At 38.8% G+C, this 24,513-nt stretch overlaps 1 protein-coding gene across 5 annotated transcripts in view; it reads right to left on the bottom strand.

Annotated features, from left to right (window-relative positions):
- ADCYAP1R1 (ADCYAP receptor type I) overlaps positions 1-24,513 on the bottom strand; it is a 152,413-nt gene that overhangs the window by 49,423 nt on the left and 78,477 nt on the right. For 4 of the 5 annotated variants that reach the window (XM_069778305.1, XM_069778306.1, XM_069778308.1 and 1 more), the window contains exons 4-6: positions 14,872-14,979; positions 1,002-1,037; positions 306-347 (exon numbers count right to left, since the gene is read on the bottom strand). In XM_069778305.1, the coding sequence (XP_069634406.1) occupies positions 306-347; positions 1,002-1,037; positions 14,872-14,979 (186 nt within the window). The remainder of the gene's footprint in view (positions 1-305; positions 348-1,001; positions 1,038-14,871; positions 14,980-24,513) is intronic. The other variant, XM_069778307.1, reaches the window with a different exon arrangement.

Here is a 24,513-nt window from a genome sequence, read left to right as displayed (position 1 = left end):
ATCCATCCCTAATTTTCTGTGGAAAATAACCACTGAATCACGGTGTTGACTTTCTTTAACACCATTTAGTAATTACTGCTAAGCAGGTAGATATAATTTATAACAACATATTTGCTGGATTGCAAGGCTCAATGGTGGAGGAATAAATTTTCATAATACTGCTAAAAGTATCGTACCAGAAAATGCGTCACCATAATGAGAACTGATTAGAAAATAATACCTAAATGGCAGGAGAAAAAACTTGGAGCTTCCTTTTTAAAAGAGTTAAAATAAAAAGAGAAACATTCCATGGTTCTGTTTCTTACCTAGGGGAGACTGGGCTGTGCTTTCCAGCAGGTCATAATCACCTATAAAAGTGGAAATTTGGTATGAAATTGTTTTGATTGTGTTTTCTATTAGGAGCCAAAGTGGTCTCTGAGGAAATCAGTGAGTAGATTCCAATTGATTTTTATTTGTATGGATCAGGCCCAAAGGTAGTAAATACTTGATTCTCTCTTTTTCAGGAAGTAAATACAGTTTTACTTGTGACTTTAAATCAAAGCTGAACCTATAAAATTAGAAAATTGCTACTGAAAGCAGTGAGCACATAGCTAAAAACACATACAGTCAAACTAGGACCAATTTTATTGTAAAAATATAGATGTCAAATATTGTATCTTTAGAAATTTACATTTATAATCCATAGATATTTAAGTATAGTCAGTTTTCGCAGAACTCATGAAATATTATTTCCATCCATCAATGACAAAAAACAATAATTAATCGGTTTTAAGTAAAATAGTTTAATTTTGTGGATTTAAGTTAGATCACATTGATTTCTAGAAACTTACCAGATTTTTACTTTCACTTTTTATCAGAGTATTACAAATTATTACACGTATTCATTATCATAATGGCTGATACACAAACAACTTTTCAATAATCCAATATTATCATGTGTTCTACATAAAATCTTTGAGAACAGAGGTACATAGGAGGTAGTCAGCACAACTGGTCCTTACCTGCATGGTTTTGCCCCAAGTTATCTACTTCCCAACCTGAAATTAGAAGAATAAAAATAATTCATTTGATCTTGATAGTAGTTTACTTCCCATAAGAGGAGTGGATGTAGCAGTGACCAGATAAGAACCGCAAGAAAATTTTGTTGAAATCCTTTTTTCAAGATCAATACTGTATATTATGGCTGAAAAGTGGTTTTCAGAAGATGGTCAATTGCATTTTACTGTTAAATCTCTGTTTATCATGGAGTTTCATCAACCTCTAGGAAAGATATGAAAAAGAGATGGAGGGAGCATTTTTGGTGTTTTTTTTGTTTGTTTGTTTTGTTTTGTTTTAAGGGGGGAGGGTTCTGAAATAAGAAGGACCCACACGTTTCCAAAATATTGTGCCAAGATCCATGCCGATTCGTATACTAAAAATACAAAATATTACAATGCCGAATCATAAAAGTTTGAGTTTGCGTTAAAAATGTTCCTTTTCCTTTCTTTCATCCTTCCAAAATAAAACGTTGGGATTATCTCAAACCTACCTCCCACCCACCCTACTAAGTACTTAAACCGAATTGCACTGAAGTCAGATTTCCCGAATCCTCAGTGGATTTTGGCTCAAGCTCGGTGTTGGGGAATGCATAAAGATTATGCTTAAAATGCCTTAAGCCACCAAGTGGTGCTGCTGTATCGTGCAGAGAAAGACATTGAGGAGCCCGACAAAACTCTCTGCAAATAGCTCTGCCAGTGGCCCACCGACTAGTGAAAAAAATATTTCCAACACTCCTGCTACGGCAGGTTCAATGTTTAGGTTAGCTTAGTTCTGTATCCCCTGGGCTAACCACAGGGCTTCAGGTTGTTTTTCTTTAACCCTGAACGTATGGTCAAATCTTAACTAGGGATTGGAAGAGGTATTCGCCAAACAAAGATTGATTTTGATCCTATGGGAAAGGAGAAAGACAACATCTAAGGAAACAAAATAGTAAAGAGAATCCTTCCAGCACAGCATAAAATGCATTTTATATTTTATGCTTTTTCAAATTCCCTATCATGTAATAATTTTAAATTCATTGATTTCCCTCTCTCTAAAATAAATCAGACTTTTTTTTTTTTGTTATTCTAAGATAGAAAACACAGGATTTAATGTGAAGATGATGATGGAAGCCTAGAAAACTGAGCTGAGGCATCAGGTAGGGTGTACTGTGTCTTTGAATGGATGTATTCAACATCAAACCTACACATTCGACCCACTGGTTACTTTGAAGGGTTAATACTGAAAGCCATGATGAGAACACCCTTGGTCCCCTGGCTTCTCTGCCCAACTCCAGCTGCTTTCAAGCTTTCACCTATGAAAATTCTTGGATGTTTGCAAATATTGGGTAGGTGTACTAATTCTGAAGAGAAGTCACCACTGCTCTGAGCAAACATTTTCCAACAAAGCTTGTTCAACCTACTGCATCAGACTAAATTACCAGATGCTGCAGAAGCGCTATGGCTGTGCTTCAGATTCTTGGCAGAATAACAGGGATGCCTCTGCAGAATATTTTGGACAGATCTCTTTCTCTTCTGAGTCTACCAAACCCCAAGTTTATTAACAGGTTTATTATTTTATTTATAGCTCAGCTGTAGATGCCTCTGTTGCTAAAATCTGAATTCAGAATACGAACTATAGGATATCCTGTAGGAATTTTTTACCTGTGGTCTTATTAGCCAGAGGATTGAAGAGCAAGCCACTGTTCCCTGATCGCTGTCTTTCATAGTGTCTTTCATAGCTTGCTACCACTTAAATCAGTAGCTCATAATGGAATTAGTTCCTTACATCATGTCACCCCACTCCATAGCCTGTATCTTACAATGACCCACAGAAGCAGGGTAAGAACAAAAACTCAAAAAACCTCTTTGACTCATAAAAACCCAGTTTTTCTTTATCAGTTGTATAGAGTGTCTTAAATCCTGAAATGTAATATTACGGACTTTCCAGAATTCTTGTTGGAGGAAGACCAGGCCAATATTAAGTAGATTGAAGTCTGATGTTCCTGGCATGCTGGCATATTACACTGATGGCTCAGAAAAAGATCTTTTTAAAAAAAATTTAAATGTTTTATATTTAGCTATTTTTTTCCTATAATCTAAAAAGGAGGAAATAAAAATTACCATTATTTCACTCTAAATATGAGTGGTAGTTAGTCACACTGATGTTAAAATATTAGATTTTAGTTCATTTTGGATTTCATGACATCCGTAATAACAGTTAAAACATTATTTTAATGTAGTTTTGTGAAATGAAGAGGCTTTTTATATTAATAATTTTTTTTATACACCCAAATTATTACTGCATTTTATCTGTGTTTGGACATTATGAAGGGATTCACATTTTCAACGTTAATTTTCTCACTGCTGTAGGAGCAAACTTGCCTTTTATTAACATATTTTTCTATATCTGAGTCCTTGCTAATGTACTGAAGAAAGTTCCAGTACAACCTTTTACTATACAGGCTTTTAGACTTGATCCATCAACCTAATTTTCAGTAATAAGTTATGCTACTGGAAAGTCAATTAGATTTACACTGAACGTTATGCCCTGAATTACAACTACAAGTCAAAGTTTGTCTAATGAGTGTTGGGATAACATACACACATATACAATTATATTTGCATGTGTATGCGTGTATATATTTATTTTTAATATATATGTATATACAAACACACAATGAGGGAACATACAGCCACCATCTGGCATTAAATTTCTGCGTGCTGCTGCTGCCCTTCTCTCGACACCATATGTTTATGTATCATGCACCAGAATATGGATGTTTACATGGTAGATGACTGTGCCAATGGCTATGTTTACACACATATATGAGAGTGCGGTGGAGTTCATTTGGATTATTTATGTTCTTAACATTTAATCTGTCTACATATATAGAGACAAAGCCCAAACTTGCATTTGAGCTGGGGTTGTAGGAAGACCAGGCGTAGGGCAGTCCCTCTCATTTTTCAGAGTATTACCCTGAAACTGTATTTTTGTGTTTTGGGTTTTTTTTTTCACCCGAGTGCCTTTCTGATTCTACAGAGACCTCAGCAAATTTACTCTAGTGTCAGTCATGTAATGGGCAAAATTATAGGGCACCTCTCTGCATGGGCTTTCACAGGAACCCTCTCGTTGCCTTACTCTTAGGACATAAACAATGAGAAGCTGGTTCATTAAACTTCACTGATGAAGCAGAGAAAGCCCATCAAGATGATTACACAATAGGCTAGATTAAATACATTACCCTCCCAGAAATGAAGAAGAAATAAAATATGTTTTTCATCTGCATTTTGACTGGAAACCCATTTTTCAGGGGTTTAATTCAAGGATTACATTCATGACTTACAGGACTGACACCTGTGCTCCTCACGTGTAGTTAAATAACAGCACAGCCCAAAGTATGGAAAGGTGGAGCGAACAGCAGCTATTAAACAGTGTCTTAGAACACCATTTATTAAATCAATAATTGCTCACATCAGTCAATAAACTCCTGAGGAAGCTAATGTTATCTTTGACAAAGGACAGTTTATCCAGGATATTGACAGATAGTGTTATTCACTATTTGACCAGACTGAATAGGTAAGTGTCACTCTTTGGGAAGTAAAGCAAATCTTCCATTAGTACGTTAACTGGCATTATTAATTAGATGTCATTTGCAGTACTACTTAGAGAACCTAGAGAAGATCCATCAAAATGCTGAACTGTCAGTTCCAAAGACTGTTTAGAGAAATGAAACACAGAAAACATTTCTTGTTTCTAATTTCTACATGAAGAGGTGAAAGAGAAGAAAAAAAATAATCAAAGGACTTGCCAAAGGCTTCCCATAGAGTTAGTGGCAGAGACCAGAACTTTCATGCCCCTTTCTTGCACTTTTATCAGACTTTCTTCCCTGGTTTTCACTTGCTGAATCCCAAAAAACATAACTCCCTCCTCACTATCCTCCAACAGATGAGAAATTTGATGCAAGCAATTGTTGCTTTTGATTTAAAGTGAACAGGACTGGCAAAGCTAAAGCCAAGAAACAGCTTGTGTACGATGAGCCTCGGAGCTCAGCGCAGCCTTTTAGATCATCTCCTTCGTGCCAAATTTGTGCTGGCTGCTTTCAGTGTCAGCTGGCATGGCAACTGCTTTATCTCCCATAGGTTTGTTTATCTGAACACAACTTGCGTTTAACCCTTTTGTTCCAGCATTTGTCCCTTACTAGCGGTGGGGCAGGGGAATGAAAACCTTCCCAAACTGTTCTGTCCTGAAATGGCTTGCCCACACTTCTCCCTTCTTCTTGTTTTTGCCATCTCAGTATTACGGGTTGGAGGACCGGTTCACGTGGGTAATCCTCCAAAAGGTTGCATTTTGACAGCACTGAGATCAATGTGCAGAGCTCGCGCTCTTTACTGCATGTTAATTCTGTCCCTTCAGAAAGCGCAGGGACTGGGGCAGAGAAAGGTTATGAAAAACATTTCCTACAATCACTTGTGCTGTCCGGCTATGTGGATAATGAGCTGGTTAGGCAGAAATCTGATTTTTTCCCTGTTTTATATAGCCCTGATCAGAAGCTTAACATTTTATTTATAAATACAAAATAAATCAGCGAGCTCTCACACCCGACTCGCGGCATCCACCACTCTGTGCCTTTTCAGTCCCTTCCCTCTTGCTGCACGCTGCTCTTATGCACCAGCAATCTGTTCAGCCGGCTGGCAAAGCCGCAGTCGGGAACAGCAGTCTACTGAGCAGCTTTTCTGGGGCTTTCTGAGCTCCCCACACAGACCCCGCTTGCACACTCTGTCCCCTGCTTCTAATGCCCTCTGCCCCGTCCTGTAGCTGGACATACACAATCCCACATGGACACTATCCAACCATCCCAGTTCCTTCATTACGGCTCTTTTTTTGGGAGGGAGACCTGATCCAGAATCAGTTGCTAGGTCTTTACAACCTCATTAACAGGCAGCCAGGCAAGGTTACAGAGTACATGGCCTTACAGATTCCCACACCTTTCCCTATATTAAGTGCTTTCCTCCACTATTTCCAAGAGTTTTGGTCTCTCCAGCTTCATGCCCCATAGAAAATACTTTAAACTACAGATTTAAGGTCATTAGTCACTTGGCATTTACTGTATATTGCCATTTGCCTTGTCAAAGGGATTTGGGAACATAGAGCTCACACAGAAACAGTACAAAATTAAGTGGTATTCTTCCTTGTGTTTAGAAAACAAGAAAACTCAAGCAGAGGAAAATTAAGGGTAAGATTGGGAAGCCTGGTTCATATTAGTATGTTTGAATGAGAACTGGTGCCTAAGGACATCTGAGGAACTGGTCCTGTGGGGCAAATTCATCTGGTTTTTAAGTCTCCTCCCATAAAGGGCAAAGAGACTGGCACTTCCAGAGGGTGATTTGTTTTAGACATCTACCATAGGATGAGGAGAATTAGCTCCTGCAACTTCTTTGTTACCCAGTGGTTTGTGCAAAATACTGCAGTAAATGAAGTGATGGAATTGATATATGAGTCCTTTCCTCCTATATCCCATATTAATTTCAGGGCACATGGTTTCATGACAAAGAAGACCCAGCGAATCATGCCTGGAGATCACAGAATACCAGTGAGGTCCCATACGGAGAACATAAAGACCATAGTACATAGGGCTGGCTGAGGCAGGACTGATGTAGATATGATCAATAACATGTAAGGGAAATTATTCCTTCCTCTTTCTTATCAAAGGCTAAGAAACTAGCAGTGGACTGAGGTCACCATAGCAACTGCTAGGCATCATCTAAACATTATGCGTCTCCTTCCTAGGAGGCTGGCTGTCACAGGAGCATCCATCAGAGTGCAAGATCAATGCAAATACCATTGAAGGGTCTCCTAGCTCTGAAGAGGGCAAGGGTCATATTTCAGAGGAAAAAAAAATGGTTTTCAAACAAGAAACAGAAAATAAGAAACATTGCCTAATGGAGATTATCAGTTATGAAATAAGCCCCAGAGAACAAAGCATATTAAATCACTTGCTTAAAGAATGAATGTGTGCCCACCACACCTAAAAACTTGCAATCAACTGGAACTCATTTCTCAGTTATTTGAGTCAAGAAGAGAAGCAAGAATGAAGCAAAGACTGCTACTAAAGGTTGAAGCATCTGCCCACGTTGCACCTACAGTGATACTTCAATGTATTACCTTTTGCTGTCCAAGTGTTCTCCAAACTACTCAGCAGCTTTCAACATGTTGCACCCTTGCACACTTCCCAGAGGAGCATGATTTTTTTTATTTTCCAAGGTCAAATTAGCTTTCAGATCATATTGACAAAGGTCTTGAGCTGCATTACAGCTTTCCCCTGGCCACTGCAGGATGACACCTTGCAAAGGACCGAGGACTTGATCTTTAGCTGAAATGCTCTTGGTCATGTTGTACGTTTGAGCATCAGATGCACAGTCTTATGTCCCCATGATTTGGTGGGAAAGGCCATAAAAAGTCCTTTTCCTGTAAAAAGCATCTATGAGGCCTTCACTACTTGATTGGAAATGTAGATACAGTTACTATTCTTTGATGGCAATATTTTCCTCCCATTTCCCTCTGCATTGCAGATAGACTTTGTGATGCTGTGACCAAGGAAGCATGCTTAATTATAGCTTGTCCTCCTCCCTTTAGAAAAGATGAAGTAATCCCATGGTTTTACTGCCTGTGGAAAGCCTAGGGATGAAAACCAGCAGGAAAGGACTTGTTATCTAGTAAACATTATTATCTTGGTTATTGGCAAGACATTATTTTTAACATCAACACTTGGTAGATCTCTTGTACCCATTCTTTATCTTGCAATTCTTTCTAGGACTTGCTGAACACTAAGCAACGGTAACACATATGCAATCTGCAGACAGCTTTCAAAGCTGTCCAAAACCTTTAGCTAGCATGTATATACATAAAACCAGATACCTTTGCATTGAACTTGCTTCTGAATGCTACATAGGCTCTTATATAAAGTGAAGGATGGATCTAAGGTATGCACAGAGTCCTGGTTGGTTCAAAGACTAATTAAGCTCTGATGGCTCATTATTATTCCCGTGATGAAAATGCAATGGGATAGGTCATGTCTGTTTTTCAGAGACTACTGCTTGGTTCTGGTGTTTTTCTTCCCTTGGTTTTCATGCTCGATGTTGAAATACCCACCAGGGCACCAGGGGTGACATATACTTGAATAGAAATCTAGACCTTTGCATTGATCTTTTGCCTTGCCTATTTGACAGGCAAATGCAATTTCCAATTTCAGTCTGCTGCAATGCTGACCTTAATTTCAGTGAGTAGCAAAGAAAACCTGCATCTTTTACTTCAGTAGAAAATGAGCGCACAATCTTCCAGGTACATTTTGTTGTTTAGAAGGCCCCGATCTTTAACAATCACCTTTTCTTTCTATCTATATCAAAAAATATCAATACATAACCCAAATTAATAGAAACTGTAACTTGTAAATATTTTCAACAGCTTTCACCTTGGGAAGACAATTACTTTTATTGTCTTTTCATCCAGTTTGGGAGTTACATACCATTTTCACAGTGGTACATAGTCAGCGCTTAAAGACTTTACCAGGACTGTTTCCCCAGAAATGACACAGAAGGGCCTTCCACCTGTGAACATGTAGTATCACTTCCCCTCTCGTAACCTCTTCTCTTGATATCCTATTCTGTTTGATTAGGGATAACATCTAAACTCAGACAGTAGAAAGAAGCCACAGATGGCTTCCCAAATCCAATTAACCCTGCATCCATAAATCCCGTTTTCCACCCATGATATCTCTAGTGCAGAATATATGAAGCTTGGTGTTCTTGTGACAAAATACTTGAGTTTCTCCCAGTGTTTTTAATGGGATCAGTAATAGACTATTTTTAATTTCTTGTTCTCAGGGGCAATAAAGCTTGTTGGTTGAGCACTGAAGTCATATAACTTCCAGAGTAGCAGCAAGCCAAACACTTTGGTTCAAAAATGTGAGCATAGGATGTAACTCCCTCTTAAGCTCTATGATACCTGGATACATTCTTTATTCTACTGGATTTTAATTAGGACCCCTTAATCCTGGTATCAACATAGGATACATTTTATGTCTTCGGTAAAAATTATGCACATTTTCTCTGTCTTACATAGGAAACCATGCCTTGTAGTAATACTCTTTTGGGTGTAGCAGGTAGTGTCCTAGACTGAGCACTAGATAAACATTCTGAATTGCTGGAAGATTCAGTAAGAGCTAATCATATTTATTATTTGTATTTGTGAATGAAAGCATTTTCTCAATGTGGAGCATATGGCAATGCTCTGAAGCTGCCTATTATCATTTCTATTAGTTTTTACTGCAAATCAAAGATCTAAAAATATGCTCATTTCTGATCTGGCTATTGAGTTTCTTTCAATGGTCCTTTTGAGTAATGTGGCTTTATGGGTTCCAGAATATCTCACTTGTGCAGGATAAAGAATGAAAAGCATGTATTTGCCTTCTGTAGATTTCCACTATTAGGCAGTATTGCCTCTGTCTGGGAAAAAAAAAGGAAAAAGTACGAAACAGAGAAAATTTTCTAGCTAGAAGGGCAGATCACTATGTTGGGGTGATCTCTAGGTCTTGCTATGTTATACTGAAATGCAACATCACACCTTGACACACTTTTCTTCTTCCTTTGCAAAGACTCCTTAGAATGCTTTAAATATATCCCATTCTAGGGTGGTTGTCTCTGGAGTCGGTACTAGGAAAGCACTGGAGAAAGCACAATATGCAACAGTGACATCATGGAAGTTATAGCTCCCAGAGAAAATAAAATTGTGAATTGATGGATATCAATTGAAGAAATGAATGTTGAAGGGGAAAAGAAATTAATATTTAGGATCCCTCTAGAAGGAAAGCTACTGTAAATCTTTAATCTACTAGATCAGAAAATACTCAGGAGCTAGTATGTTTTTTTCATGTGGAGAGATTTTGAGAACAATCTTTTTGTTCACAGTCTGCATCTGAAAGGAGATGAAAAATTCTAGTGATTTTGGAGGAGCAGAGAAGTGAAATGAGATTTTACAAGGAAGGGTCACCAACCACACAGCATGGGATTTAACATTAAGCTTTCTGTACGACATTGACCCGAGTTCAAATGTTACTCAGTTCAATTGCAGTGAAGGTTAAAGCAGAATATATTTTCAAATTAAAAACAGCAACGGCTGGTATTTTTAGCCAAATCCATAGATAATTTTTCAACAAAGCATCTCTGCAGATGACAGTTTAGTTGGTTAATATTTATTTTGTTGTATCTTTTTTTTTACTTTTTTTTTTTCTTTTTACTGCATATGGAAATCAGACATCCCAGCTCCTTTCTGACATTCATAAAACAAACAGCCCCTTCCAGTGACTTCATTCATCTCAAGATAAGTATTTGAGATGATAGGTCAGACGAAACATCTTCTACGAGTACCCATTGCTTTCTATTTACTGAACCAGAAATCCATGCGATCAGTTCAGACTTAAACATGTAACTTTGAGATATCCAAAGCCAAATGAGATAACTCCTACCCCCTCTTTAAGAGTAACATCATATGGTTGGCCTGTTATACAAGCAGCTGTACCTACAGGTGCTTCAATGCTTCACAGGGCAAACTTTTGGTCACATGAAAATTTTGCTGTATTAGGAATGAATATGCTATTAATAAATACTAGTGTCAGTGCCTAGCCTAGTTACATTTTCTAGAAACATTGCAGCAGCCAGAGCATGCTGTAACGATCTATAAGATGTGTTTAACCACAACTTAGAAACATTTTAGTTACCTAATAACCCTTTATTTAAGGCACCATCATATCATGTGACTTTTTTCATTAAGCCCTCATTGAAACAAATACACTTGTAATTAAAATTAGCAGCAATGATAGTGAAAACTCATGCTGATTCACCCAGGAGAGTGATTATGGATGTAGACATTTCCACCTTGGGGTCACTAGTGCAAATCTAGCCGAATCTGTAGAGATTTCAAACTACTCCAGATTAAATGTTTATTTGTTTATCTAATCAATTGTGAATCTCGGTTTTGTTCCTACTGAACAGATGTCCAATAACCCCTCAAACCCAGCACTACAAGAGGTAATAGCTGTCACTTTTGCTAGTGGTCCTGTAAGAAGATAAAGAAAGCAGGACATATGTTTACACTGGACTGACTACTCCTCCCTTAGGGTCATACTATCACCCTGCTACAGGTCAAATGAGAAGTACAGTATTTGAACAGGTCTGTAAATGTTAGGCAAATAATGTAAAAATATTATTTCAGCCTTTTATTTTATATAGATCTGGTTATGATAGAGCTTTTCTTCCCCCCCCCCCTAAAAATTATATTACTTTTTGTTTAAAAAAAAAAGATCTTTCCCATTAATAGGTAACAGGTTAGTTAAGCTCTGGAATAGATCATATTGAGCTAACCTTGTCTTTGAGGAGGGAGGGGATTAGATGATGTTGGTGTCCTGGTTTCAGCTGGGATAGAGTTAATTTTCTTTCTAGTAGCTGGTACAGTGCTATGTTTTGGGTTCAGTATGAGAAGAATGTTGATAACACACTGATGTTTTCAGTTGTTGCTAAGTAGTGTTTAGACTAAGTCAAGGATTTTTCAGCTTCTGATGCCCAGCCAGCGAGAAAGCTGGAGGGGCACAAGAAGTTGGGAGGGGACACAGCCAGGACAGCTGACCCAAACTGGCCAATGGGGTATTCCAGACCATGTGATGTCATGTCCAGTATATAAACTGGGGGAGTTGGCTGGGGCAGGGCCAGATCACTGCTCGGGAACTAACTGGGCATCAGTCAGCGAATGGTGAGCAATTGCATTGTGCATCACTTGTTTTGTATATTCCAATTCTTTTATCATTATTATTGTCATTATTGTTATTATCATCATTATTAGTTTCCTCCTTTCTGTTCTATTAAACTGTCCTTGTCTCAACCTATGAGTTTTACTTTTTTCCTTCCGATTCTCTCCCCCATCCCACTGGGTGGGAGGGAGGGAGGGCTGCGTGGTGCCCAGTTGCTGACTGGGGTTAAACCACGACAGTCGACGACATCAAGATTGGAGGCAGCCTGGGCTGCGGGGATGATGCACTGGAGGAGTTCGCGGTCCTGAGTGTTAAGGGTCAGGTGAAGAGCAAAGTCAAGACCCTGAATTTTAGGAAAGCAAACTTCCAGCTCTCCAAGGAATTAGTCAATAGGAGCCCCTGGGAAGCTGCCCCGAGGGACAAGGGAACAGAACAGAGCTGGCAGATTTTTAAGGATGCTTTCCACAGACTGCAAGAGCTTAAAAATCAGGAAAAGAAGGCAAGAAACTGGCGTGGCTGAGTCAAGACCTGCTGGTCTGACTAAAGGGCAAGAAAGAAATGCACAGGCAGTGGAAGCAGAGACAGGTATCCCAGGAAGACTATAGGGACGCTGCCTGATTTTGTAGGGATGGAGTCAGGAAGGCATATCTCTGAGCACTGCATCCAAAACATGCAGGGAGAGAGAGAAAAGTGGTATGTTATGTCACCATGTGTCAGCACATCGTAGCTTGAGGGTGTGTAGGGGGTGTAAGTTACAAGTCACTGAAAAGGAGGGTTTGTAATGGAAATTCGGACAGGTGCTGTCTTGAGCAACAGGCCTCCCGCAGTTATTTCAGAAGATAACTATACATCAGCCATCTGCTGATGCGCAATAAATAACATAAAAGTATTTTGCCTACGGGATGCAAGCATCACTGATAACTGAGGAGTGAAAACTTTTGGTTGAGTGTATATCCTGTGCAAAGGATGACCAAAATTGGCTTGACAATTAGGCTCACAAGTAGTCAACAAAAATTGATTGCAAAGTCATGGAGAATTGAGGGAAAAAAACCCAACACACCCCAAAACACCCACCAAACTGAAAGAGGGAAAAATATTACCTTACCTATGCTAGACACAAACCCTACTGGATGCTGACATGTTGGTTTTTCTATTATCACTAAACACGGATGGCTCAGTATGTGCCATTGTACCCACCGAGTCAATACTGAAAAAATATCACAGCAGTAAAGATTATATTTAATTATACTGGCTATAATTAAAGCACACAGAATTACAGCAGTAATTATATTTTTATACCTGATAATTTAAAGAGGGACTTATCTTTCCCCGTTCAAAAATTAGTTGCCTAGTTTAAGTGAATTGCCCTTAGTACTTGCTGGATAAAGAGAGGTATCTCCAAGGTATGATTCACTTCATGTCTCTTGGAATAACATAATTTGCCTTCTGTGGGTCTCTTTCTCTCCACTGACTACAGATGGAGTCTAGAGGATTCATACAGAGAAAAATCTCAGGTTTCATATGGGTAAATTTAGATGATCATCCTTAAATTCCTTTCCATTTCACAAGAGCATTGGCACTTGCTTCAGTGTCTGGATGAGTTCAGACAGATGGATTTAAAGGTGGGGATTTCAGTGTTTCTGGAGCTGTGTATGGAACACTTACTGTCACCCACAAATTGTGCTCTGTGTGTGGTAACACAGAGAAGGTGGATTCTGGACTCAAGACTGTAAATGAATTATTCATTGGTAAAATAATTTTAGGGAAAAGGGATCCTGGGGGACAATGATGAACTTGTTCCTCAATGGACAGTGCTAATTAAGTGATCTGCAGTAGCCTAGATGGGTGCTGGGAGGAGATGGACAATACTGTGTTAAGTATCAGCAAAAGCTTGTTGTTAGATAACATTGGTGGGAGGACTTAGGCACTCTCAGTCATCTAGCTGGGAAGATAATTTCATGGAATCATGAAAAAAATAAAAAAGGAATTCAAGATAACACCTAATCTATATATCTGCCATGAACAATTAGCTATTTCCTCCTGTCTACACACTTTTATTTTTACCAGGCAAATTTTCATGCATTTCAAAGGTTAAAAAAATTGAGAAAGGACAAAGAGGTTTTTGGTATCATGCAAACTGTAGCTTGCACGGAGACTCTTACCATTAAAAAGCACTAGGTAATATTAATAACTATGTCAAATAGTTAGTATTACTACTACTAAGATAGGTTCTCCTTTTAACAGCAATTCATTTGGGAGCAGCGGCTGGGTTGTATAAGGATTGAAGTGGGGTCTAACAGGATTTGGTTACCAACGATGGTGAGTGCATGGGACTTTTGGTCCGAGCTTAAAGTGGTAACAGAAAGAGAGAAAAGAGAAAATGCACCAGCCTAGCTGACCATCTGCAGTGTTTTTTGCAAGACAAGGGACAATTTTGTTAGGCAGCAATGCATGCTGGAAGCAGAAACAGCCCAATTTCCAATTTTTCATATGCTTGTTTGGTTGCTGATGCCAACTGCAAGGGGCAGAAGGATGGTGAGGTCTCATTTCTACAGACCACAAAAAGGCAGGAATCTTTAATGGACTCCCAACATGAGAACTCCTCACATTGGTCATCTCATGCCTATGTTCTCCTTAAGCATGAGCAGAATGCACTCTGAGTTTTAGTCTTTTCTAAAATAGGTTTGAATTGTGATGATTAGTTATTGAAGACCCAAACAGAGTTTCAGGTCTCATTGATTTCAGTGGAGACCCAAGGGCAGAACATCCCCTTTAGCAATTAAAGTTGGTGATATTTTCATCTTGTACAGTCTGTGAAGGCTTTTTTCACACATTCCCTCGTACCCCTGCACATGTGCGCGCGCACACACACACACACATATCTACACACAAACATCCTGGCTTTCTACAGTATTTTTTAAACTGAAGCCCAAATCCAGACTACTGTAGTTTTAGATTTCCCTTTATACTGAGTATGTGAATGAGGTTTTACATTCATGCTGGCCATGCAGCTTTATCAGACAGAAGCAAAGAACAAAGAGGAAATACTTTACCGTCTTCAGAGATGATAAATCTGAACAGTGCAGGACACTTGACAAACACGATTTCACCCACACTTGCAGGTTTCCAACATGTAATATTGTCCCACATTCCTGGGCAACCTATAGAAAAGAAGGAGGGATAAAATACATTAGTGGTGGAAACCCATTCCTTTCTTCACGCTGTTATTGTGGTTTATAGTTGTTTTTTTCTTCTACCCATGAACATGTGCTCGTTTAGAATAATACACAGTATCATTTTCTAATAAGCTTTCCCTGGAATAAAAAAAATTTCATTCATAGGAATAGCATAAAATGTAGTTGCATGGCACAATAGTGGCCAGACTCTACCCTCACAGAAGATGACATTTCTTAGTCCCAGTTAAATCACTCCAACATATACCAGAAACTAATTTTCCCTTGAGCATGAAATCTGCTGCCATTTAGCTATCTTTCAGTAGTGCCGGGTTAAAACTTTTTTGTTTATGGTTCACATCTTTGATTTAAGTTCTATAAATTTCTGTTGGCTCTAATCCTTGTCAAAGCATGGGTATTGGCACATTTTGGAATTTGACACAGGGAGATGACTGGAAACTGAAAAACAGGTTCTGCTTCATCCTACAGCCAGTTTTGTGGATATGTGAGGGAGGGAAGCTCACCTCTTTCATGCTGTTTTTTTTTCTTAAAAAAATATTGGGAGTGGAAATGTCCCTCCTTAGTAAAGAACTGTTGTAATATCATTCACTATCTTTGCTGCATGCTTTAGTCCGGAGAATATAAACTCACAATGCCAAAAGGATGATTTTGACCCCTAATGATTACAACCCCTAATGATTACTTTGCATAAGCTGAAGACAGAATCAGGCATTTAACCAACTGTTCAGAGATTAGACTTCAAGTAACAAGCTTGGAACTAAAGATCTAAGCGGTAAAGGACCAACCTCCTGTCACATGCATGTCGAAAGAGGAGGTGATGAGATTGTGGATGGGAGTTGTCTTCTCTTAGGATATAGGAAAAATTCAGGTCCCATGTGCTATTGTAAGTACAAAAAAAGGAGCCCAGCCCCTGCTTCTCTCTGATCACTGTGTCAGAGACATGACAAACTATGACTGGCTTCCAAGAAGCATAATAGCCCTCCTGTAATTCTGTAAACCACTACCTTACTAGCTCATAAACCTAGAAGACTTACCCAGTGTACAGGAGAACTCAGAGCAATCTCTTGAATTTCCTATTAATGTTTTAAAAAATGACTTAGTGAAAGAATCTCGAAGGGGAATGATCTTCTACCTCAGCAGGAAAAGAAAGAAAACCTAAATATAAACATCTCCACTACTTATTTGCATTCGATGTTGAGATCAAGCATATCATTTTATCAACTATTAAAAGCTGCAAGTTACATGATTTTCTAAGTGGTTTTCCATTAATATGCTCTCTTTGACTATGTGCCAAGAAAAATAAGATCTTCAGTAAAAACAGATAATACTTCAAAGTGTTATACTTTCAGACTGGCACAAGTACAATATGATGAGGTATGGGTTATCAACTTGTAAAAACAGTGTAAAAACAGCTTTATCAACTTTGGTGATAGTAGCAGATTTCCATCAGTGGAGAATGCATGCTCACAGGGCTGGAATTAGTGTATTTTTTTCCATCAGCTTCAGGGGCAAGGAATCAAACCCTATCTTCTCCTCACAAAAATACAAGCCAGATACTACCATGTGTGGTGGATAGGGCAGTTCTGAGTGATAAAGTGTTTGAAGAATTAGGTCAGTGTCAAACAACACTATTACGATGCTACAATGATGGCATATGCTAAGCAGTTGATAATCATTCTTTCAAATCAAAGGATATATCATCAGATTACATAACATAAATTAATAACCATGTAAAATCCTGACTCTATTAGATAAAAATCCCTCAGCTTTGCCAGACCCACCAAAATACTATATTACTGCAAAAATGGTTATTAAATCGTCATGGAAAAAAAGAATCCTTTTCATTTCCCCCTCCTCCTCTCTTTTTTTCACTCCTATGCCAGGTTGTTTCCTTTACTAGATGAGGATATCTTTGTATGAGTGCTGTGATTCACTAGAACATCTCCAAAAGGGTCAAGGGCTGGGGTTTGAAAAGTTTTGTGATATGGTTAGCGTACTGAAGATGGAAATCAAGATCACATTGAGCACTATTAGATTTTATTGTCTTTGATAGCTAGTGTCTGTCCACGCAGTAGGGACTGTGTTTACCATGTAACTCTGAAGACATGTAGTAATGGGTTTGTAGTTCACTGATGTATGGCACTCTGTACAAAAGTAAAGGATACGGTAATGAGATATTTGCTTACAAGAGGTGTTAGAGACAGGCAAAGTGGCTAATGAGATCTTCTGAGAACCACCTGCTAGCCTTGCTTGCTCAAATTAAATGATTTTGATAGGAATAGGGAAAGCTTTCTTATGTCTTCAATATCAGTTGTCTTCCAAATGCTGGGATAGCAACAGATACTGCAAACCAACCTAGAGAAATGCAAGGAAATCCCCATACTGCAGAAAAGAAAATGTAGACACGGAATAAATATTGCATAGCACTGTGTGTCAAATTCAGTTATACCAGGTGGCTGTTTTTGTGGTAATACCATGCAGAGCTAAAAAATAGCTCCATTTAAAAAGACACTATAAATTCATTGTGCTAGAAAGCACTGATGTGCTGACATTGGAAGAGAGGGAGAGAGAGGCATAGAGTGAAGTGATTTGCCTTAGTTACTAAAATAGGTGAGTGATTGAGATTGGAAAGAACACTACCGCTGGGAATGTTGCCTGATCCTGCCTGGAAAAGCATATTTGAAACAAACAATTTAGAAGAGCAAAGAAAAGGATGACAAAAAATTTAAATGGAATAAAGGACAGCGTGCACAATCCCCTTACATTTGTAAACCACGATACAGCCAGCAACTCCTGCTGGGTGAAATCTGCCCACGGAAATCAATGTGACTTGAGTGTGAAACTGCACAGCGGTGGTCTCCTCTGGCACTGACGGTATGTCTCCATTCCGTGTCACGTAGGGATGCCCAAACTAGTTTTGAAAGAGGTAGCTCAGATACTGCAAGCAGCAAGGTGCAGCTTCAAGTAGGCAAATTTTCCTGCTTCTTAACATGTTAGAAATCAGTAACAACAAGAAATGGTTTTAAAGAGCAAGTTTTCATGTGGGCTGGAGTGGGGAAAAAAAAAAAAGGTGGTCTTGCTAATGGGTGGTCTTGAAAACAAGGCACTGTGGAGAAAGCACAAATCCTGCCTTTCTTTCCCAAGTCTGCACTGCAACCTGCAGACTGAAATTCATGTTTGGTAAACATTGTGGGTTTCATCTTAGCTAACATAAGTGGTGTAACACTTGGCATCTGGTCTTGAGTAAGTACTTATGTCCTCTTCATAGCGTGGGCAGAAGAGTGCTTCATCTTATTCAGCAGTTACCTGTTCTTCGGTGGGATGGATGATCCTTTGGGAGCCCCCTTCCTTGTCACTGACTTTTGAGGAAACACAAAGTGATCATTCAAATATAGGATTAGTCAGGATTGGTTTAACTTCAGATACCTAAGACTTACCCTTTTTAGCCTATACAGCTAAGTAAAGTTGCCTCTCTAGTTCATGGAGAGAGACTTTCCAGATAAAGAAAATCCCATTTTAAGGTGGTGAATCACCCTGTGAAATCTACTTCCATCTCTCCACTGGCTACACTCAGTAGAATAAGACTAAGAACTAGCTTAGCCCAGCCAGCTGCTTATTAAATGGTTGAAGCTTGTATTGCCCATAGGGTCTATGTGGTGTTTTGGAGTAGAGCTGAACCAGCTCTCCCCTCTGGGCAGAGGGCTAACCAGTGGCTATGGAGCCTCCCTTAGCCATTTTCCGATCCTGAGCGGAGGAGTCCAGCTGAGGGTTGGGACATGTTACTGCAGGCTGTGGACAATGTCAGTATACCTGTGTAGCTCCTGAGCAATTCAAACCACAGGCAAACCACAGTGGTTGCTTATGAAAATCCCTTACGTGATCAATCCCTACATCTCTGGGTCAAGCTTCTTCATGTAAAAGTGAGATAAATCTCATGTTTGGACTGTAAGCTTCCTGTGGCTGGATCCACCTTGTACTGTTCTTGTGAAATGTACTTCAAAAAACAGACTCCTGATTTCAGCTGAAGCGCAACACGGAATTTTTATGAATTTCATATGAAGCCCACCACACCTAAGTTTAAATTTACCTCTGTTGAAGCTGACAGAGGTGCCTCATATACCTAAGGATGGATCTGAGTTGGCAGCCACTGAAAAAGAACAGCTCTTTCAGAGAAAGGCCGAATTTCATAACAAGGAGGAAACTATGGATATTTATCATTGCAGAATCTTCTGATGCATTTTTAAAATTATACCTAACAATAAAACCATTCTAGTCATTCTTCCTTCGTGAAGGTTCACACAAGCCTTGTTCCTGTCTTTTGCTTCAAATTAAGCCTCTCAGAGCACAACACTTTCTCTCTAACCTGCTAGTCCTGGCAGCTGAAAGGCTCCCCTCGTACCCGAAATGTCTGGACAAGCACCAAGAGAAAAAAAAAAACAACAAAAAAACAACCAAACCAAGCCATACTGGTAGAATAGCAGTGATAAAGAGCAATTCTGAAATTGCTTACCGCCCCTATCTTTTTTTTTTCTCCTCTGTCCAGGGCTGTCTTGAGAGTCCCAGATCTGATAGTGGCTAGATATAAAACCAGATTTTAGGCAGCCCCATAGCTGAAGTTCACTGAGTTCAAGGAATGGACCTCACTTTAAATCCACAGAGAATAGCGCCTGTTATCTTCCATCAACATGGAGTCACTGTGTCACCAGGACTATGTACAAACTCTTCTTTTTCTATGGATTTATATCCTATTTTCTCATAGTGCCTCTACTGCAATACCCTCATTTACACTCTCTGTACTTAAATCATCTTAACAGTACCCACAACATCCTCCCATGTCCTTCTCCTGTCCCTAGCGTAACACACCTCCTTCTCATCACTACTAACTTTTTGGCAAGGGAAGGTGCAAAAGCAGAGACGTGTTTTTTGGATGACAAGACCCTGTGTACTAATTCACTGCTCACTCTTTCACTCTTCTTAACAAAATGGATCAGTCCTACCTGTCCCCCTGTCCATGACAATATTTATTTTGACACCTTTCTTGTACTCATCACACTGTTTTCACAAAATATACAGGAATTTGCAGCTTTAAGACTAGTGCACCTCTGTCAAATGTTGCTGACTTTATTCAGAGGACTCAAAATTATTGGGTGAGGGAGGGGAGTGAAAAAGGGAATGACAGGACAATGGACAAAGGGATTTATGGATTCATACACAGAAGGGAATAGACAAGAATTCGCATAAAATTTGTTTCCTTAGGAAATCAAGAAAAAATGTAAATATATAAATGTTAGACTTCCCTATTTTTCATGTATGGAAATAAAGGCTTGAGATGAAAATCCATCCTTTTGGCTTACAGCATTCAGTTTGATTTTCAGTTCGTCTCCTCATTTATTAGTTTAAAATATCACCTTCAAGGTCATATTGCCTTCAGGAGAGTAATATCAAAGGAAATGTAATGTTACAAGCCAGCATATTAAACTGAATTATGCGACGCACAATAACTTTTAAAGGGCATACTACATATATAGCCTTCCAGAGAGAGAGGAAAATGAGATAGGTCCTATCTGTTCTTTCATAAATCTAGGTAAATACCAAAATAAATAAAGGCTTAAGTGAGGCCTGGGTATAGGGCCTAGATTTTCAAAAGTAATTGACATTTCAAAGTAAAAGTATCTTACAGGAGCTCCTATTACAGAAATGGTGGTTCTGTAGATGTTTCGAGTTGGGAAGCAAACTTATAACACTCAGATTCAATAGTCTCTTTTGAAAGTCCAGGCCATAAGAGAGTAAAAAAGAAACATCAACTGATATTCCAGAGTAAGTTATAAAAGGAGGAAAAAAACACAAAGGGGAAAAACACTAACGGAAGACATTCTATGTTGGAAAAGAGAATACTTGATAATGCATAAGGGAAAAGAAAAGTTATTCCTTCCTTAAGATATCTTATATGCAAAGTAGGCATGAAAGACTAAGCACAAGAGGAAGCTGAGCAGAGAAAAGGGAAGGGTTTTTCCTTCCCAGTTCTGTTCCTTATAGACTTTGGAATTATTTGAACAAAGTCTATTTATTCTTTCAGCATATGTCATCTGGAACAGCTATTACACTAAGAATTTGTTCCTCTCTCCAAATTTTGCTACTGCTGCACCAAGCTGCCCTTTGCATTGTCCAACATGGAATTCATTCACCTTAATGGTATAAACATTATATACGCAAATCTGAGCTAAGTTCTACATTCCTTTTACAGTGCGTGAAGAAAAACAGACACCTCCGGAGGGCACTGCCAGAGGGTTTCTAAGATAAATTATCCTCTGGAGATGAGTGTTTTCCTCCACTGATTAGAAAAGGCACCAAGAGAAAGCCTAATCTCAGGCTTAAACCAGCTGGAATCAGAGCAGAGGAGTTCCACATGTATAGTCAAAGTGACTGACTCAGCTAGGGCTGCATGTGAAGAAAAATAAACTGTGGTCAAACTTACCAACAGTCGGCCTACCTTAATATTTTCCATTACCTTTCTCTAGGTAACTGCTGTCCTGGGTATAAAGTTATGCAACACTATATTATGACTATTTAGAATCCATTTTTTAAGTAATGATAATTATATAAAATACGATAGCATTTTGTACTGGTACACCGTTATCATTAAAGTGAGTTGTTTTACAGGATGACATTTTCAGAGATCTAAGATGTACTAAGTGCAGCACTGTTTTCAAAGAACTATTAAAAACATCAGCTTAATATATGAAAGAGAACATTGGAAAAAATTATTTGAGATATTTCACTACCTATGTACCAAGTTAATCCTAGATTATGTTAAAAGCTAAAAGTGGAAGAAACAGAAACAGTAGTTTTTCTTTGATTGGAATGGTGGGGTTTATAGCATAAGAGAAGAAAAAGATAAGATGAAGATAGCAGGCTTTAGCTCTCAAAATATTAAGTGCGTATGCTTTGCATTTGTCAAACATAAATTGTATATTTTAGAACTGAGAGCTAGTCTTTTTTACCAAAGTTCAACAGAGAGGATTTCACCTGGCTTGGATGTTCTGCGTCACTGAAGCACCTTGGTTCACCTTCTGACCATCTAAGGACTGAGCCACACAAATTATAAATTAGAACTCTATCCTTATTCCTACTACTTTGGTGGGGGGTAAAAGTAGATACAAATACATACACAAGTCACTGTTTTACCATGACCTGTCTCAGAGGTGAAAAGAGAATGAAGATCTCATTTATGCAAAAATCAAACCATTAGAACTAATCTCGAGGGTGAAAGGTTCTTGTCTAGGTCTCATGTGAAACACACCTCAAAAGGAAGGGTTAATACCAAATTATTTTTTTTTTCCTTGAACATTTTATATATGGCAAAGATCAGCCTTTAAATGATAGGAGCTGTTATCTATAATTAGAGAGGAATAAACCTTTTTTCTTCTTTTAAAGCTGTTTAATTCTTTACAATCACAGCATATTTATTCTAAGCTTGAACTTATTTCTGTTCTTGCATTGTTACCTGCCAAGAAAACCTCACCCAAGAAAATGTCCAGAATCCTTTAAATGCTGCCAACCAAATGGCCTTAGGTGAGCTTCAGAAAGTTTTAAAGGGAAACTTCAGTTTGGCAAAATCTTTGGAACACTTCTTTGTCTAATTATACAGAAGAGTAGAAAGCCAATAATCTGGGAAATGGAGAGGTGTGGTTTTTAAAAAAACCCTTTCTTTAAATATAATAAAAAGGATTGGTTATTCATCTACGAGAGAGTCACCAGTTTGCTGTTCTGGAGGTAGAGAGACTCTGTGAAATCGCTAAAAAAAATGGGAGATTTTACTCCAACACTGCTGGAGGACAGAACGAGACTCAGAAGCTGCCAGAACCTGAGCCAGTGCCAAGCTCGCCAGCTGCAGATAATCTGGCATCACTCGGGCCATGTGTTATGTGAGATGATGGGGTACTGCTGGAGGGAGCCTTGCCTGGCAGCAGCCCGTACCCCTCTCTTCTTTCATTGCCGGTGGCATCCGAAATGACTGTCATCATCCTACCCCACCACCACACCATTCTGACTCGCTCCCCTCGCTTCTTAGGAGAAGCGGTCATGAACTTTTCTTTATCAACTCTACCTTCCATTAATTCTCCAAGCCGAGAGAGACGGGAAAAGGGAGGTTCTTCCACCAGTGCCTAGCAGGCTTTTCGTACATCACAGTGCTACAAATTTTAATCCTTAAATGACTGGGCTCACAGTAATTTCTGGGAAGAGCATAGTAAAAATACTGGCTGAAGTTTGCAGAGTAAAGACACAGTTTGAGAAGAAAGCAGTAGAGTAAGAACCAGAAAGATACGTTCCTCTTCCACAAAGCCCGACCTTCCTCTGTCAGATCCTGCCCAAATGAATCCTCCCCTTTACATGCACAACCTACCCGTAAAAAGTGATTTACTAAAGACAACACAATGGAGCACTATCAGCTGTGTCTCACCTTTTTGAATAGTTTCAATTAACAATATTAACTAAGCCTACAAGTGGTTTTGGTGATGGAGGAGCTGGATAGATATAAATACATATTATATATTTTTATATATAATATATATAAAGATTCATATATAATATGTTTTTTCCCCACAAGTATTAAGGCTCCTCCCAGCAAATGCTGGCTTTCAACAAGGGCTGTAGGTAAGGAACCTTTCCAAGCTGTACAGCTGAACAGTTCACTGCCACTTTTGCCACCCATGGAGAACAGTGATATTTGGCCCATTATGAGATTTATGGGTCTGTGAAGAAGACATCTGTAAAGATCACTAGGATAACTAGTTACCATGGATACAGAGAAAGTTGAAATATTTTCAGCATGTCTTTTTGATGTTTTGGAGTCTGCATTCCTTTGAAAACAGAGAGAGGATTTAGTTGCATGGAAGAAAATGAGGAGAAGATTTAGTAGCAGGTCTCTTGAGCATTGAAGTTTCCCAGTAATAAATTCAGGGCTTCAAATCTGTTCTGTCACAAAAGAAAAAAATGATAACATATTCCTTGGATTTGTTAGTTTCTAACTAATCTCACAACAGCATTGAAGCGGGACTAAAATGGGACATAAACCTTGAAACAGTCTCTGGGTATGGGGTTACAATTCAATCCTAAAAAATCCCAACGTGGTAGAACAGGATTTTCAATAGGACTTATTCAGGCAAAGCCTGAGTTCAACAGTTGCCTAGTCAATAAATTTTTTCAGGAATTGCAACTTGTTTCTTAAAGGATAAATTGACCAATCAAAACAGACAGACATTAAACAACTGAAAATAACAACTGACCTCAAGTCTATATGATTGATAATTTCAGAAATTATATTAAATTCTGTTACACATATATTAAGTTCCCTCAAAAGAATTTACAAATTATCATTATTTAGGTTTCATGGTAGCTCTGAGGGTGAGAAGATTTTCTGCTCTTTTTACAGCTGGAAAACCAAACCAAGCAAACGTTAACATCGAAAGCTAAACACTCTCCAGAGCAAGAGTTATCTCA

Source organism: Haliaeetus albicilla, chromosome 2 (genome assembly GCF_947461875.1).
Source record: "Haliaeetus albicilla chromosome 2, bHalAlb1.1, whole genome shotgun sequence".
Classification (NCBI taxonomy): Eukaryota; Metazoa; Chordata; class Aves; order Accipitriformes; family Accipitridae; genus Haliaeetus; species Haliaeetus albicilla.
This window is presented reverse-complemented; position numbering and strand designations above follow the sequence as displayed.